General features: G+C 40.4%; 1 protein-coding gene across 1 annotated transcript in view; it reads right to left on the reverse strand.

Moving 5' to 3' along the window:
- LOC311227755 (sentrin-specific protease 6-like) overlaps nucleotides 1-12536 on the reverse strand; it is a 35667-nt gene extending 23131 nt beyond the window's left edge. Inside the window, exons 1-4 of the mRNA XM_084313539.1 lie at nucleotides 12298-12536; nucleotides 6448-6900; nucleotides 3466-3680; nucleotides 2881-3018 (exon numbers count right to left, since the gene is read on the reverse strand). Of these exons, the coding sequence (XP_084169665.1) occupies nucleotides 2881-3018; nucleotides 3466-3680; nucleotides 6448-6900; nucleotides 12298-12499 (1008 nt within the window). The 5' untranslated portion in view covers nucleotides 12500-12536. The remainder of the gene's footprint in view (nucleotides 1-2880; nucleotides 3019-3465; nucleotides 3681-6447; nucleotides 6901-12297) is intronic.
- Between the last annotated feature and the right edge of the window lie 6428 nt (nucleotides 12537-18964).

An 18964-nucleotide genomic window follows, 5' to 3' on the forward strand; every position in this document is an offset into this window, starting at 1 on the left:
TTGGGGAGAGATGACCACAGCTAAAATGGTAGATCGAAATGTGCATGGAAGCAGGAGACGGTGATAGAACGGTGGTGGAACCAGTGGTTTCACAGGCACAGGCCGCGTCAGCAAGGGTTTTGTTATGAATTCCTTAGAAGAACATCTGAGATTAGAGTGTACTGTCTCCCAGGACAGGAGGGAGAGAGGTTCATCTTAATGAAACGTGAGTTTATTAGTGTTAAAGGTTATGCAGTTGTCATGACAACACGTCGCATGACAACCAGAAGGCGGGGCCGTCGTTGCGACGACGAACATCTATAAATCGAACGGTGTTTCCGGGTGTAAGGCAGACTAGAATCTGACTCAGACTAGAATCTGACCAAGAGCGAGGAGGACTGAGATCACACAGACACTCTCAACTCTCATTGAGAGAGAGGGGGGGGGGGGGGGAGAATGGCACATCACCAGTAGCTTCGGCTACCACGAGGATGGTTTTAGGCTAACGAACAGGCCTGAACACTATTGGACTGAACAGCAAAAGGACGATAATATGAACACACCGAAAGATCATTAGAAATATACTCTTCAAGGACAATACAATCTGTTAACATCTGAGCTGAGGTTTCTGTTTAGAGAAATAAAACCATGCTTTTCCTTGTAAGGTATTTCACGTTGTCGAAGTGTCGAATTCTTACGGAGGTGGGGAAGTATTATGGTTTACGGATTGCACTAACGGGGGGGAGATAAGGATCTTATCTACCAGTATCGGAGACGTCAGGACCATTAAAAGTACACAACGCAGAGGAATTGGATGGAGAGCCAAACAGACGAAGACGTGATACTGGCCAGTTTGATCAGAATCTTACAGTCTGCAGTCTCCATATTCTACCGCCGGGCGCCAGGTGGTACACACGGCCTGAGCTGTGTGTAAATATACGCACAAAGTCAAGCACACGTTCAAATTGATAAGTCACACACTTTGCTTAGAAATGATCGTACGCACGGGTTATGCACATATCTGTGCGTACGCAACGTTGATAAATGAGGGCCCTGGACTCTTTCAAATCACTACTAAATTCTCACCTCTTCAAATGTATTAATGACTCTGCCCGACTTCCCCCCTTTATCCAACTGTCGCTGATTTCCTTGCCCTTAGTTTGTCCCCCCTCTTCTGTTAAGCGCATTGGGTTCCCTAAAAGGCGCTATATAAATCTAAGAAATTATTATTATAATACCACTATACCCCGTTCTATACCACTATGGACTCAAGAGTGTAGCACTCAACCTCGGCATTGCTAGATAAACAATACCACTTACCCTTAGCCGCCAGAGGTGTACCCCTCCTGCTGACTTGTTGTACACAATCAGTAAGTTGCTTTGGATAAAAGAGTCAGCTAAATTACTAAATGTAAATGTACATATAATATATTAGGGGTGTAACGGTACACAAAAACCATGGTTGGGCACGTACCTCGGTTTTGAAGTCACGGTTCGGTACAGGTTTTCGGTACAGTGGGGGAAAGTTTAAGTGTATTTATTTGGCTTTCCATGTTCCACTCAGGGGTGATGCAGTAACTGTTGAGTAGGGCTGTCAATGAATATTCTATATTCAAATTAATAATCCACTTGTTAAAAAAATATATATATATATTAGATTGTGGGCGTGGGCCTGAATGCACTGCATGACGGATAGGAGACACGCGACATCATTGAACTGAATACAACAACAACCGCGACCACCATCCCTCAGGGTAAAACGTTATTGAATAGAGAAAGAAGCGTCATGCAGGTCCCTAATGGTAAATACTATTTCCTGTTTCATGCCAAGGAAAATATATCAATTCATGTTTATCGCACCTTGTTTGGAGGCGTGTTGCTGTGTATGAATGTCCGATCTATATGCCGCAAACTATCATTAATTTGATCTTGGAGAGACAGCCCCTTCTCAATCTAGCACCAATTCTCCTCACGCACAGAGAGTGTGTGTGTGTGTGTGTGTGTTCGCCACACTATGAGGCTATGCTAAATTACAGGTAATCTCTCAGTGTTGTGTGTGGGCTGAACGAACATCCGTCACTTTGCGCAAGTAATTTTTTGGGAAGGGGTGAACTTGGAGTTTTGAATAAAATTCCGCATGCAAAAAAAAAAAATTCTACATGCGTGTTCCATTGGTGGTTAACGTACCGTTGCATTCGTTCGGTACACAGCGCGTACTGAACCAAAGGTCCAGTACTGAAACGGTTCAGTACGGATACGTGTACCATTACACCCCATAATATTATACATATTTATCTTTAAAAAATAATCTGTAAATGTTCCTTGAATGTGTTTGCAAAGTTTTTTTTGTGCAAAATAATTAGAATTATTTATTTTCAAGCACTTCTTCCCTTGTATTGAACAAGCCATTTTGGGTGGGTGTAGCATAAAAAAAATTATAATTTAATTCCCTGCCACCCCATATCCAAGAGTAAAAAACCTAAAAACAAAAAGAATGGGCAGTACAGTACATTAGGTAGGCAGTGTTTCTGTCTCCAAAAAGCACAGCTAATTGATTAATCAAAGTAAATGCATTGCTAATTCATTGTAACGTCACAAAGGGCAATATCTATCAATATGTTGTTTAGGTTTGTTAATCTGCAAACTTCAAACCCTGGCCAGACAGTAAGGGGTATGTTATGTCTCCCCAGCACCTAAATCACTTTTCACATTGCCAAATCCAAAGACACAGCAAAGCCGGTTTTCCATAACATGTCCCCTAAAATAATTATTCCTTCTTTGCGTTTTGTCGTGTTCATTTTAAATTGTGTATCACAACGTCATTGGAAATGAGGGCAAATGCAATGACCCTATAGAAATTAAATGACAGTCCTATTTAGAGAGAGAGATCAAAGTACTCACAGTGACAGGAGTCTGGATTCTGCGCAGTGACCCAAGTCTTACGCTCCGACACTCCAGAATTATCTTCTCACACGTTTTGGGTGCCACTTTTGGTTTCTTTTCCATTGCTGAAAACAGCTGGGGGACATTTTGTCCAAACTGCAAGATAGAAAAGGTACATTTTAGGCTTTTTGTCTGCAGTTCTGTACATTGCTGAAAACAGCTGGGAGACATTTTGTCCAAACTGCAAGATAGAAAAGGTACATTTGAGGCTTGTTGTCTGCAGTTCTGTACACTTTAATGTTACATTACTAATCTAGATTGGACCTGCAGGCCTTGTTTGCATTGTACACATAAGAGACATCTCTCTCTCACACACACACAATTTCATTCACAGATATATTCATAGTTCTATATTCCTCAATATTTGTTAGTAATATGCCTTGTAATAAACATAATTAAACTGAATCATAATAGACCACTCTGGAACTCTTTGGAGGGCCAACAAGAATCTTGCAGAGGGAAAGATTTGGCCCCCATGCCGTAGTTTGGGCAGCCCTGGCTTAGAGCCTTCTGCACTGCTACCACTAGCTGTAACAAACATACCTGAACTGCCATGCAGCGTTTCCTGGTTAATGGGATATTTGTGTCGACGTCTTCAGAGAACTCAGAAGTGATATCCTCCCACTCGCCTGTGCTGTTCACCGCTGCCTCCACTCTGCCCCAAGAGGGCGCTGCTGAGGAGTGAGCCGAGTCTGCAGGTCGAGGGGAAACGCTCCCCGTTCTGGCGCCATCTGCCTCATCATCGCTGGACAGGACAACTAGAAAACAGAGCATGTCACTTGTTGTTATTGTCCTTCTAAACGAGGGACTCTTCAATGGAGCATATACTCATATCTTATTGTAAATTATTTGAACAAGTTTGTATATTCTTGTGTCCCGTCTGTATTTCACTATTCATACATTACAATAATTCAGCACTATGACCATTTCAAAGCTTAAGACCATTTAGTTACTTCTGCCATTTTGGTTTTCAAAGCATGTCTCCTCTGTGAACCATTGCTTGTGTGGCTATTGGTGGGAGTGGCACTGGCTCACACACAACAGATATGCAGAAGTTTTGAAGCCCAAAAAAAAAAGGTATTCAGGACAGCCCTACTGATTTTTAACATGAAAGTCGCCGAGCTCTTGTGACACAGAACACTGCACGTTTTATGTCCTCAACAACAGAATGGATTCAGGTTCAAATTTGGCTAAATACTAGGGTTGAACGATTAATTATTATACAGACAGATCACATTAAACTTAACCACGTCAACGTATTCAAACTGACACTGTTGGGGAGCTCTTATTATTAGGGATGGGTACCGAATTCGGTACTTTTGAGGTACCGAACCGAAACACAGTGATGGGCAGTAGCTAGCTACAAGTAGCGACGCTACATAGCTTAACTACATTTTTCAGTAGCGTGATGGTAGCGTCGCTACTTTTGAATCAAGTAGCGATCTCTGTAGCGCAGCTAGTTTTCGAATCAAGTAGTGACGTAGCGTCAGCAAAGCGCTACACGCTACATATCCGGAGACGAAAAAAAAAAAAAAAAAAATAGTGTCTTCGGTCCTGAGAGTGTTGTGTTCTTCTGTCCTGCAGCTGGATGCTATTGGAGAAAACCCACTATGATTGGTTGGTTGGTTTAGATATGAGTATGACGACTCACGATTAGGCCAAAACATTACGGGTAGGCCAATCAGAGGCAGGATAGGGCGGGACATGCCACTCCAGCTCGGCAAACCAGGAAGTAAAAAAAATCTAAACACAGACCATGAATGAATGAATGAACCAGTCCGCGCGAAATAGCAGAAGGATTCGATGTTTCCAGGGCTGATGGCATTGATGAAGATGATGTCAATAACAACAATGCCTCTCCATGACCCTATCTGGAAAGATTTATGAGTTTGACTGAAAAAACGCCTAAAACATATGTGTTTATTGTGTCAGCTCTCAAGCACTAACTTGAGAACACATATATTCAGGTAAGCTGATGAAAAGCTTTACATAAACATTGTCAACTGTTCCCAAACAGCACACAAGTCAGTGCACTTTTTGTCAACAGATTTAACTAACATGTTTCACTGTAGGCAGAAAATGAACAATATTATGGGGGTGGAGAAAAGAAAAAACAAACTACCATAAATAGTATACACTAAGAGGGAAAATATCACCTAGAGCAGTGGTTCTCAACCTGTGGGTCAGGACCCCCAGGGGGGGTCCCCACATGATTTTGGGGCTATGGAATGTTTTGTGAGTTACATATATAAATACATTTGGTCATTTAGCTGACGCTTTCATTCAAAGCAACTTACAAATTGTGTACAACAAGTCAGCAGGAGTGGTACATATCTAGCAGCCAAGGATAAGTAGTATTGTTTGTCTAGCAGTGTCGAGCTTGAGTGTTATACTCTTGAGTACATACTGTACTGTAGTAGTATAGACATATTAGCATAGTTGGTGGTAGTATAGACATGGTAGCATAATAGTAAAATGCAGTAAGACAGTTATTATTAGTTAAAATTCAGATATTGAAGATGTGTGTTTTTGGTTGATAAAGTGGGCAGGTTTCAGCTAAGAGAGGGTATCAGGCAGCCAGAAGATGCAGAGTTTAGGGATAAATAATACATAAAGATAGAATAGAAAAGAAAAATACCATTACTGCATCAAAAGTAATCAACAAACTATACTATAAAAACTGATCAAACCAAATGGTCTCTTTCTTTTCTTTTGTAGAGGCTGCACCCAGCTAAACTTGCCTTCCTGGATTTTGTACATAATACAAGTTCATGTTAAAAGGATGACACAAAAAGCCAGACCGAGGGCTTGTTTCAGTTTTATAATAAACAATCAAACTGAGCATTTATTTTGCGTGTCTATTTGTTTGGTGGAAACTTGATCATGAAGTATATAAAAAAAAAAAAAAAAAAAGAAAAAAAAAAAAAAAGTAGTGCCGATGTAGCTAGCTATTTTTGCCATGTTCTTGTAGTGTAGCTTGCTACATTTATCTGGGGATAGCTTCCATTGTAGTTGAGCTATATTTAATCGAGAGTAACTTGTAGTGTAGCTTGCTACATTTTCCAAGTAGCTTGCCCATCACTGCCGAAACACGTCGGTACTACCGAGTATCGAATCAAGTGAGATACCGAAGAAAAAAAAACATATTTTTTTTCCTTTTTTTCCTTTTTTCTTTTCATGTCAACGTTCACACGCACAATATATGCTTACCTAGGATTTGACTTGATTCAACAACAAAGCAGTCGGAGCAATGACAAGCCGAAAACTGTCGAAATTGTAGTTATTTGAAGTTTGGATTTCTTTTATTTACGACCGAGGTAGGTAAATTAAATTTCTTGAGACTAAAGTACCGAAAAAGGTACCGTTGGGTACCGGTATCGATTCACAGGTACCGGTACCGGTATCGGTTCAAATGTGAAAGGTACCCATCCCTACTTATTATGAACCAGCCAGATCTGGAGAATACCATCATTTATGCAGTTAAAAAATCAGCTCATGGGATGAACTTGTTACTGATGCACAAACCTTGTCCTTTGTTTTTATGAGTCTTCTTTGACTTCATTGTGTTTAAACCTTCCCTAGTCTCCTCCCATTCATCACTGTCATCAGTTCCAGAACAGTCTGAAGAGAGGATCTGGACATCTCTAGTTGGTTCCGATACTCCATAGTCCTCTCCATCAGGTTCTGTTTTCATCTGTTCAGTTGAGGTGCTGGCTACAGGCTCAGTCTGGGTTTGGTTAAACCATGAGGAGTGAGGTTTCTCTTCATCATGTTCACTCTTCACAGGGACAGGAGTGGGTGTTAACTGTATGATATCAGCCTCCTCCAGACCGTGAAGCTGCTCTCCCTCCTGACAGGTCCAGAGTTCCCGTTCCTCTTTAATCTGTAGGGGCTCTGGCTCCTCCTGAACCAGACTGGGCCTCCTCTCCTGCTGCTCAGGGGGAACCTCCTCTTCACAGACAAGGAGCTGTGGGGGGTCTAAAGGGAGGGAGAAAATTATATAAATAGCTAATCTGAAGATTTTAGACAGTAGCTAACATTTCTGATGATGGTGGTTAACACATTTGCCTGCATGTTGTCATGTGGATTAATACTTTAATCCTTTAATACTTTGTCTCATGACCCCCCCCGTTACTGCATCAACTACACTATTATCAAGTATTTCATACCATTTAATGTCCAAAAATCTATCACTTTTAGAGTTGCAGGGAAACATAATGGAGGAATGTTTAGCCCATTTATCCCATGTCAGAAGAGACAACGTTGTTGACATATGCGAAAGATATTACAGAAATGTAATACTTTGGTGTCTTATTACTGGATCTTGTAAACAAGTCACAGTGGAACAGTAATATCATGCTTGTCCAGTGTTTTACCTGCCCTACCGCTGCACAGAAAGTGTGCCAATGGTTACAGGCAGCCATCTTAGAAGAAAAAGAACAACACAAACATTTTGTGCAAGGCCTCTATTGTGTGATTGTTACATTATTGAACAGATAGGGGCTCCATATCATTCTGTAGGAAAGGAGTGTCAAGACAGGTGTTTGATCATCTTTTTCCATCTCTGAGATTTACTCATTCCAGTCATAGGAATGGGGATCGAGACCTGGTTCTCTATGGACCCGGTTGCAAATGTCTTTGGACTGCATTTATATAGAGCTTTTATCCAAAGCTCTTTACAACTTATGCCTCACATTCACCCATTCACGCACACATCCGCACACCGACGGAGCAGTTAGGGGTTAAGTGTCTTGCTCAAGGACACTTTGACATGCTACTGGGATTTGCTGGAATCAAACCGGGAACCTTCAGATTACCAGACGACCACTCTTGAGCTACTGTCTTTGAGTCAGAACCCCACCAACTCTGGCCACCATTGGGCAATAGCATCAATGGCAGTTCTGTTAACACATTGGGTGCCGTTCATGTAGAACTACGTCTCTGTCGCCCGACGGTTGAGTGCCGGAAACATAGAACTACGTTTTTCTCACGGTATTTCTTTTAATCGCTATTGCCATTCATAATTCAGCGGGGCTATTGCACTCCATTAGAAACGGTGTAGTTTATTTTCTCTACCAAGCTGCGGCGTGGGGGCGGGTCCTAAACACTCCGGCAAAACATGCGCTTGTAGGGATGGCTTGGACAACTGACCCCGCCCGCCCGTTCATGTGCAATGCCCAATAACGTCGGAGACAGGATCGCTGTGGATAATTGGAATGGCGATCAGATAATCGGATTATCTTTTTTGCATAACATCAGAGACTAGGTAAGGACTCTATATATAAAATCTTGCGTTGAACTGATATTTTTTCTACCGTGATTGAAGCTATCTGTGTTTTATGTGTGTGGCTTTTTACCGTTGGGTGCAGGAGGGGAGGGGGGAGCGCCGCGCTCGGAGGGGTGGGAATCACCAGTTTCATCATGATACGATACGATATCGATTCTTTGGACAACGATACGATATTTGCCAATATCACAAAGTCTCTCACGATACAATACGATACGATTAGATTCAGGTGCCTGCGATCGATACGAGATGATATCATATGCCCATTTAACACAATCAGTAACATTTAGATCAACAAAAAAAAGGTAATGAAAATATCATTTGACATTTGTATTTTTGAGCTCTTCCAGACATTTAAAGGAAAATCAATCTATTGTTTTTAATACAAATAGACCTCCTGTTCACTGTAAAGTGCCACGTTTTTATATATTGAGCTTTAAACTTTAAGCTACATTTTTTGGAACTCAAAACTCACAACCTCCCTCTCCCAAACCGTTCCTACAACAATTTGTTGATGTTGCATGATCATGTATAGGCCTACATTTATTATGTATTATATTGTTTATGTTTAAATAACATTTAAACATCAAACTCCTCTGACCTCATCTGGTCTTTCCAAAGACGCGCGCACACACACACACACACAGAAAGGGAGAATGCTATGCTGTAACATCTACACACACGGAGCTACTGCTGTTGTTCTTGGGCGGATATGAGACTCGCCACAGGATTTTCAAAATAAGTATCGATATGAATCGATCTTATTACATCGCATCGATCCGATTCGATTGTTGATAATTACATCGATGTATCGATCTGGATCGATGTATCGTCCCACCCCTCGCTCCAGGGCACATTTCATGTATGCACGAGGAAGGATAATAATGATAATCTAGCGTTGATTTCAGGAAGATTCGATAATCAGGCGAAAAATGACAACGTGTTTATTGAATTACACAAAAAAGCTGTTTTTGCGTCTTTTTCCTGGAATTACTCAGAAGCACCCAAACTATATTCATTCAAATAATCTGTTTTTTGCACGTTGACAGGAAGCAGCTCGTTGAAAATCGACGGCGTTATTAGACCCATAGCTATAATATATAGGTTTAGCTCTACAAACAAGGTGCACGTTTACATGGGGTTAATGGACGGCAAGGCCACTAGGCCAGATGCACTTCCCGGAAGGGGCATGGCACTCAATGTGTTAAGAATCAATCACTGTCTTTCCACCAAATAATAGAAAAGTACCGATAGTCGTATTGATAAACACTCAGGTCGTTAAGCAGTCTCACAAATTGTAGCAATAAAAATTAGGGGTGTAAAGGACGGTACACTTATCCGTACCGAACCGTTTCAGTACTGGAACTTAGGTTCAGTACGGCTGTGTACCGAACAAATACAAGTTATACAACGGTATGTTAACCACTAACGGCCGCACGTGCAGAACTTTTTTTTGCATGCAGAATTTTATTCAAAACTCCAAGTTCACCAATTCCCAAAATATAATTTGCGCAAAGGGCCGGGTGTTCGTTCAACCCACACACAACACTAGGGCTGACCTTCGAAGCTTTTTTTGGCAATCGAAGCTTCGGGGCCGAGCTTCGATTTTAATTCGAAGCTTCGAGAGAAAAAAAAAAAAGTTTTTTTAATGTTTTCTTTTTAATATTTTTTTTTTTTTTTATCTTATGTTGTGGGACTTGTACAGCACTTTCGTAAACTTTGTTGTTTTTAAATGTGCTCTATAAATAAAGTGGGTTGGATTAATTAATTAAGTAGCCCCTTTCGTGACTGTGACGCATCCAACAAGGTTTCACTCGGCTGTGTGATTTATTTCAAGGTGGATCACTGTTGTCGTTTGAACAACTTCAGATTTCATGGGAACTACCAATCCCCCAAATCAAGAATGTTTAAGATGAATGAAGTAAGATTTTGATTATTTGAAATATGGCCTGTGTAGACTAAACTATGCACAGAATTCTGTCAGTCTACAAGGTCCGGATTCTACATGGTCCGGCAATGTAGACCTTGTAGACTCCACTACAGACCAATTATCAGTGAATGTTCATGCATTTATAAGAAGGGCAACTTCCACAAAAAACAAAGAACTCACCAAAACATCTCAGTAGCACCTTATCTAAATGTTATATTTCATATATGGAGATTCATATTTATTTATGTATTGCATGCATTTCTACATTTTATTTCCTATTTAGTTTATTCATCCCAGTATCTTTCTTTCTTATGTGTGGAATTCTACAAGGCGCGCGCACACACACACACACACACACACACACACACACACACACACACACACACACCTACACACACACACACACACACACACTTACATTTAGTCATTTAGCTGACGCTTTTATCCAAAGCGACTTACAAGTTCTGTACGACAAGACAGCAAGAAGGGTACAACTCTATCAGCTGAGTAACAATGTTCATCAAAGTGTTGTGTGTTACAGTGTAGGTTAGTTTATTAGGACAAGTGCATGACAGTAAGGTTAGTCACGGTTAGATTTTTTTTTTTTTTTTATCATTTCAGATAATGGTTGAAGAAGTGAGTCTTTAGTCGACGGCGAAAGATTGGACGGGATTCGGCTGTCCTAACTGGGATGGGTAGTTCACACACACACACACACACACACACACACACACACACACACACACACACACACACACACACACACACACACACACACACACACACACACACACACACACACACACACACACACACACACACACACACACACACACACACACACACACACACACACACACACACACACACACACACACACACACACACAAATAGAAGCAAAAAAAAAAAAAATTGAAAAAGAAATTTTTTGGAAAACATTTTTTTATTTTTATTTTTTTTTAAACTTCGATTTTTTTTTAATGTTCGAAGCTTGTGCCATCGAACGAAGCTTCGAAGCTTCGAAGTATTTAAGACAGCCCTACACAACACATAACCTGTAATTTTTTTCGATTATTAATTTCAATATAGAATATTCGTTGACAGCCCTACAATTTGTTACTGCACACTACTTCACCCCTGAGTGGAACATGGAAAGCCAAACTTTCCCCCACTGTACCGAAAACCTGTACCGAACCATGGTTTTCGCGTACCGTTTAGAGGTGCAACAATGCGACCTCACAACGATAAATTTCGATTATGATTATTAAGGCAACGATTCACTGATTCACTCTGACTGACATGGAATAGTTGAAAAGTTCAACACCACTGCCATGGCAATATATATATATATATATATATATATCTGTTTGAATATCTGCATATAATGATTCGGTATACCTACCAATACAACTGCATATAATAACCCATATGACACTGTATGATGGCAATGCATGTACAATAATGTTGTATATAACTTATAGGCCTAGCCTTATGGTGAAGTTACATTTTATATCAATCTTATACATGCATTATACACCCTTAAAGTGATTGAAAACATTGTGCCACGCCTTTAGCTAACTTCAGCTAATTTCTTTCCCCTGGGCCACTTTTTGCAAACTGTCCTTTCCCAAGTGGCATTCTGTACTACATACATCTGATTAGCACTATACTAGTACTCATTTATATATGTTATACCCAGTTTAATAACCTGTACAGTGTATATTACTATTGCACTCTGGTTAGATGCCAAACTTATTTTCGTTGTACTGGACTTGTGCTGTATAATGACAATACATTTGAATCTAATCTAATGAACCCCCAACCTCAGCCACATTTATGATGAATTGAAAATGGGGGACCCTGATGTAAACAAGACGAAAGTCTTTCTCTGGTCTGCATCCCCTTAACAATTGTATGTGTTGAGCTGTACTGTACCCATTATGCAATCTGTTAATAAAGTTTTCAATCAATCAATCAAAGCGTCATTTCAACATGGCCACTCACATCGTATAAACATTAAGCATGCATAACCTTACCATTAACGACGCAGTAGGCTACCAGTCTATGCTATATTAATAGATAAAGACTTTATCACAAAGTATTGTTATTGACGACAAAGACAAATTGAAGATAGCAGAGAACCGTTTAGTTTACAAACCTAATCTGTGCACCCTGGTTCTTTGTAGCAAAACGGTGTCCAGCAACTGCTTCTGTCGGTTGATTTCATTCTTACAATTGAAAACCTCCTCTTCGTAATTTGCTACAGTTCTTCCAAACACACTCAAAATGTCTTCTGCAGCCGCTGATAGTCGCTCGTTCACCAACGACCTGAGTATAGACTGTAGTGATGTTTCAGACATGTTCCTTATTGTTGAGATATCACAGTTACAGAGTAGTAATGAACCGTCCGGCCGTGTGTTCCGCTAGCAGCAGCAACAATAACACTTCCGGTCCGGCGTCTTCAAAATAAAAGTCTTAAAACGTAATAAGTTATTGAAAACGCTATATTGTCCACATAGAAACCACAAACTAACCTATGTAATATAATTATGTTTATGTATGACAATAACGGTTATAAAGGTTCCATAAAGTACTTCTCAGTACCTAAATGAATCAATCAATCAATCAATCAATCAATCAATCAAATTTATTATTATAGCATTGTAATAAATACGTGAGTTATACCAGTAGCAGGAGAAACTGCTATTTAGCAGGGAAACTGCTATTTGTCCAAATGCCTGAAATAACCAACTGTACAACCGATTTACAAGGAATACCACTTTATTTCATTAAGGTCCTATGCTAAACAATGATATGAGATCTATTAATTAAAACCTATGAGCCATGAAGCCAATACGCATTTCCCCTCTGCGACAGGACAGGGTTTAACAGAACCAGAGCATGCAGCAGGTATAGACAGACGTCCCCTTAGTGCACATACCTACATATGGAAATGCAGCTGTATTTGCTCCATGATGTATCATGGAACAAGATGGTGTTTTCATTGAAAGAGTTAGTCAGAATGTCAGAGGCACCATCCGTCATTTAGAGCAGGCTATGTTTGCAGAATGATAACTAGAACACTACAGTACTCTGTACTAAGAACACTATACAGTACACTAACTATACTGCCCTGGCTGTCAAGGCAGACCGCAGTAACTTCCAAACAGTGAAACTGAGAAAAATGGCTTTAAAGTTTTTTGACTTGCCATCCAAAATGTGTTATAGGTAGATAGATGATAGTACCCAGATTTAACATGTATTAATGAAGTAATCTTTAGGCATACAAAAATATGACGTAGTTATTTTAATTAACCCCAAAAAAGCAGATACTGCACTCTGCTGCACGATTTCCTTAAATAATTATACAGGTAATGTACAGGCAAAGTGCAGTAACTTCAAATGCAATGTTGTTTTCCCTCCAGCTTTCATAACTTCACCTAGCCATTTTATTTGGATCATCATCATTCCAATATATTCAGGTATTACATTTCATTTTCAAAATGGCTAGGTTAAGTTATGAAAGCTGGAGGGAAAACAACATTGTATTTGAAGTTACTGCACTTTGCCTGTACATTACCTGTATAATTATTTAAGGAAATCGTGCAGCAGAGTGCAATATCTGCTTTTTTGGGGTTAATTAAAATAATTATGTCATATTTTTGTATGCCTAAAGATTACTTCATTAATACATGTTAAATCTGGGTACTATCATCTATTTACCTATAACACATTTTGGATGGCAAGTCAAAACACTTTAAAGCCATTTTTCACTGTTTGGAAGTTACTGCGGTCTGCCTGGGTTTTGAGTGTGATTTTGTAGTTACTGCAGTTTTTAAAACCCCATATCTCCAAAACTGAGCGACATTAACATCTGAAACTTGGTCACAAGATAAAACATTTATTGACAAGGTCAATTTCACTCATAACTAAATTTTTACTTTTTTCAAGTTACTGCGGTTAGCCCTTGACAGGGCAGTATACTACTGCCTACAAGGTCTCAAGGATACAGTCCCACTCTCAGCATACAAGATCGATGGTCTGCTGCTGCTGATTCCCAAGCGATTCATTCAAGTGAAATGGAACTGAGTCCAGCTAATGGTGAATAGTTATTTTATTAATCAATTATTGTGTCTTTATTCACTCTAGTTGTGTAATTGACCAGTTCATATTCTGTATAAGTTCATATTCTGTATATGTTAATAATAACGCTTCTGTGTTGCGTTTATGGCTCCTGGTATATCGCCTTGTACTCTGTACTGAGAACACTAACTCTACCACTGCCTACAAGCAATGGAAGCAGTCAGAGCAGAGTGGCATTTATGCCCATTGCCTCCTATTGTTCCTTGAGAAACAAACGTTTGGGACTTCGATGTTGCCTTTGAGATTCTGATAAACTCTTTCAACTCTAAAACTTACTTGGATGAAATTACAATAATGCCAGCTATAGACGGTTAAGAAAATTCGAACTGTAAAACTCTCAAATGTAAACATATTACATAAAAAATAAAGAACAAGGTACATTGAGTAGTTTGGACCTATTGGCTGAACATCTGCAAAGTAGTACAGCAACTTTTGAAGGTATTATTTTGACATGACAAGACATTTCAGATGAGTTTCTATAGACACACTTTTGAGGTGTTGGTAAGTGCTTTGGGGTAGTGCATAGATTAGTCCAAACATTACAGGAAGGAATCACCAAATCTGGGGAGGCTGATCATGATATGACTTTCAATGACAATAGAGATTGTCACAGGCTGGTAGTGAACTGGACTTGTGTCATGATCACTGATTACAGTAAGGAATAGAAACTCATCTGAAAGAAGGATGTGGGGTGAGGTATTAATTTCCTTGTCATGTCAAAATAATACCTTCAAAAGTTTAATGCAAGAGCGGTCAGGTGACGTAGCGGAGATTGCGTTCGTCACCAACGCTGGAGACACTGGATTCGCATGTTCGAATCCAACTCCCTGCGTTGTCACCAGCTTGGCTGGCCGTTCACACTAATACAATTCGGCAGTATTAGGGGGTGGGGAAGCTGGCGGGTGGGAATCTGGCATTGTGGACAGCGACGCCTACAGGTCAGGTCTCGGCGCTTGCTAAGCGGGGCAGGACTTGGTGGAGATAGCGTGCCCTCCCACGCGTTACACTTCACCAATGAGAGCCCTCGCTGCCAAGTGAAAAGACGTCACTGGCTGTCGGCGCACGTCTCGGGGGAAGCGTGCGATCGACTCGGGACGCCCTTATACCGACTCGTAGGAGAACATGCATACAGCACCAGGTAGGGGGGGGGGGGGGGGGGAATTGGCACAACGACTAATTGGGACGGGGAGAAAATCCATTGAAAAATCAGAAGAAAAAAAAATGATTGCATCATCAAGTCATTCTTGAGAGTCTGCAACCTGGGCAACAGTTTACCAGCTTCTAGACCTAGTAAAATCTTCTGAATGAATTCAAAAGTGTTGGTAAGTCCCTTGGGGTAGCTGAGGTGTAGTGCATAGATTAGTCCAAACATTACCAGGAAGGAATCACCAATCAGATTGTCACAGGCTGGTAGTGAACTGGACTTGTGTCATGGTCACTGATGACAGTAAGGAGGGCCACTGCAACACCCTGAAGCTCTGGCTCATCAGGCGTGTCCTGAAGGAATGAAAGAGACATAATAATCACAAATAAATCCATGGTTTCTACAAAGTGCAGCACAAAGCTAAGTATATGGAGTTGTGTTTGTAAGTTGTTTATATTTTAGTTAGAACTATTTTTTTGGTGAGAAGGTTATTTTTATTTAACCAGGTTAGTCCCGTCGAGATCAAATATCTCTTTCACAAGGGAGACCTGGAAGGAAGGAAGACTGATACTTAGCATTTTGATTAACTGTTCACTTAATATACAGTTGTACTGTAAATTATTTTCACTCGGATTCACTGTGCAGGTTTTGAAAAATCCAGAGACTTCCTCATGCAGATACACAGGCAGGGCATGGAGAACAGTGGTACGCCTGGTGTGAACATCATGGATTTCCTATTAAGATGTAAGATTAAGAAGAAAAAAAGAATTGTATTATATGGAAATGTTTACTGAACAAAGCGGATTTTAAACAGTCCAATCAGATATGTCCACAAATAACATGTTCACATCTTTAATGCAATCAGAAAAATGGCAAACACAATGGTGGACTAATTGTAAAATTCAAAAGCTCATTTGAATCATTGAACCTGTTCAATGTTACAGAGGTTCGACCTATGACATGTATAATAATCTATTCACCTGTTCATCATGGATTTTTTTAAATGTGAGCCAAAGCATCTGCCGTGTTCCCAGTTTTGGACGCCTTCTGTCTGAATAACGTCATCAGTCGAGGAAGATGGCGGTCAAGCTCAGCGTAGAATGTGTTGGGCAGGTTCTGGTTGGCAATCAGCTGGAACTCTGCATACACCTATATTTAAAAACAGCAGGACAATATAGTATATCAACATCAATTAGTCACTTCAACTTGGTGCATGACGGCGGGATTTCTGGTCAACCATGTCATTACATGCTTTGCGGAATCGGTCGCTGATGACTAGCTCGCGGGGGCGCACAGAACACACACGCAGATGCGCCGCTAGAGTATATAAACCAGGCTTAAGAATCACAAGTTTCACTTTAAAACACACAGAATGTGCCAAATATTAACACAGGAAAGAGAGCTGATCTATATTACCTCAGACTCCATTTTGAGAGCAGGCCAGAGGTCCATGAGCTCTTTCACTGGTGGGCTGGACTTCACTATGGTCTGTCGGCGCAGGGCAAATGTGGTCTGCATCAGCTTTCTATCAGGGGCGGAGCTAGGGGGTGGCTACCTGGGCTCAAGCCCCGGATGTATTCTGAAAAGCCCCGAATCTATTTAAAAAAAAATAAAAAAAAAAATAAAAAAAAATATTTTTTTTTTCTTTTTTTTTTTACAATTCATCATTGTTACATGAAAATATGTTTGCACCAGATTTAGCAGAAGCTAATTTCCATCTGTGGTCTATCCAGCTGCTAACTGTATTTGAGTGAGTTAAGTCTTGGTGTTATGGTAGACTCAGACCCAAGCTTTAAATCACAATCAACAAGTTGACAAAAACTTAATTCTTCCACCTTAGAAACATAGCTAAAGTACGGCCATTTATAAATCAAAAGGACGCTGAAAACCAGATCCATGCATTTATCTCAAGCCAACTCGACTACTGTAATGCACTCCTTACCGGCCTCCCAAAAAAATACGATGATAACTATTTTATTGCAATGCACTATTGCATTATTTTATTCTATGTTACTAACTATTTTATTGCACTGCACTATTTTACTTTGTATCAGTGAATCATAGACGCCTGGCCATAAGAGCATTCGGAGCATCTCTGCTCTCCCACTATTGAACTTGGGGGAGCAAAGGTATGATCTTGCTCCACCACTTTTTGATTATATGAAAAATGTGATATATCCCCCCCCAATATATAAATCAACCATAACTACGTTATGGTTAACTGAGTTTTATAGTGAAAAGAGCAGCTTTATTGGTCAAGATTGAAGGCTCTATATTGCAGGAAATTGCACGTACAGGTTCATTAAATAAAAAAAAAAAATGTCGTGGAGGGGGTCGTGCATGACCCCCTCCAAACAACCCCTTGCATGCCCCAAAAGAAATACAAAAAAAAAAGAAAAGGGGGGGGGCCATCTGGGCTAAGCCCCGGATCTCCTACAATCCTAAATCCGCCCCTGCTTTCTATGTCACAAATACATGTAGAATGTAAAACGTTAGGTTGGCAATAGTTTAGCAATAGGTTAAAAGTGTACTTATATCATTTTAAGTTTTCTATTTGCGATCGTCTATTCTGACCCGGAACCGGAAATGGAAATGTTGAACCATCGGAATTGTAGTTTACTTGCGGCCATTTTGTAGAGGAGATCGCTAGCTATCGCAATAGGGTCCAGCTGCAGACTCGGAGCCTCGAGGTCCAGATTGGTACTTCCGGCGGCCACAGGACTAATGCGGAAGTATCTCGAAGTACGTCTGACGTAATAGTCCTGTGGCAGTACTATGCGGAAGTATCTCGAAGTACGTCTGACGTATCTCGAATTACGTCTGACGTTTCTCTACGTTAGCTAAGCGAACATTAAACGTTGTATTCATAAAATAATATAAAATCAGCAGCATGGGGAGGGCCGGGGGGAGGGGAGGTACAGGTAGTAGAAGACATAGAGGTACAGGTCACATAATTATAGTACAGTGGAGAAGTAAAAATGGAATAAAAAGGCAGTGTAAACAATATACAATATTATTAACTCTAATAATAACACGCCTCGCGGGCTCATTATAATACGAGAGCCGTGGGTCTGCATTGTATAGAGCGGATCCCCCGGCCGTATTCAAGCGCTGGAGCGCTTTGCGATGGATCAAACTGTATTAATATAGTAGTAATAATAGTAGTTGGCTAGTTGCGCGCTTCTGGCCACCTCCCGCAGTGCGCGCATACACACATACTGTCTGTAGCTATACAGTACGTGCAAATCGCACAGGTTGCCTCATCTCATCTGGCTCTGCAAATAGATCTAGAGTCTGAATATCATATAATAGCCTGCTGATGATCTCTCTCTCGAGTCAAATCCATTCTGAGAACGGAATGCAGTGCCCGCGACGAGGGTCTTGATTGATTGATTGATTGATTGATTGAAAATTGTATTAACAGATCATGCTGGACCTACAAAAGGCCTTTGACACTGTCAATCACTCCATTCTTGATTGAACATTTTATTAACAGATTGCAGAATGGGTACAGTACAGTACAGCTCAATACACACAA

Source organism: Notolepis coatsorum, assembly GCF_963971535.1.
Source record: "Notolepis coatsorum genome assembly, chromosome: 4".
Lineage (NCBI taxonomy): Eukaryota > Metazoa > Chordata > Actinopteri > Aulopiformes > Paralepididae > Notolepis > Notolepis coatsorum.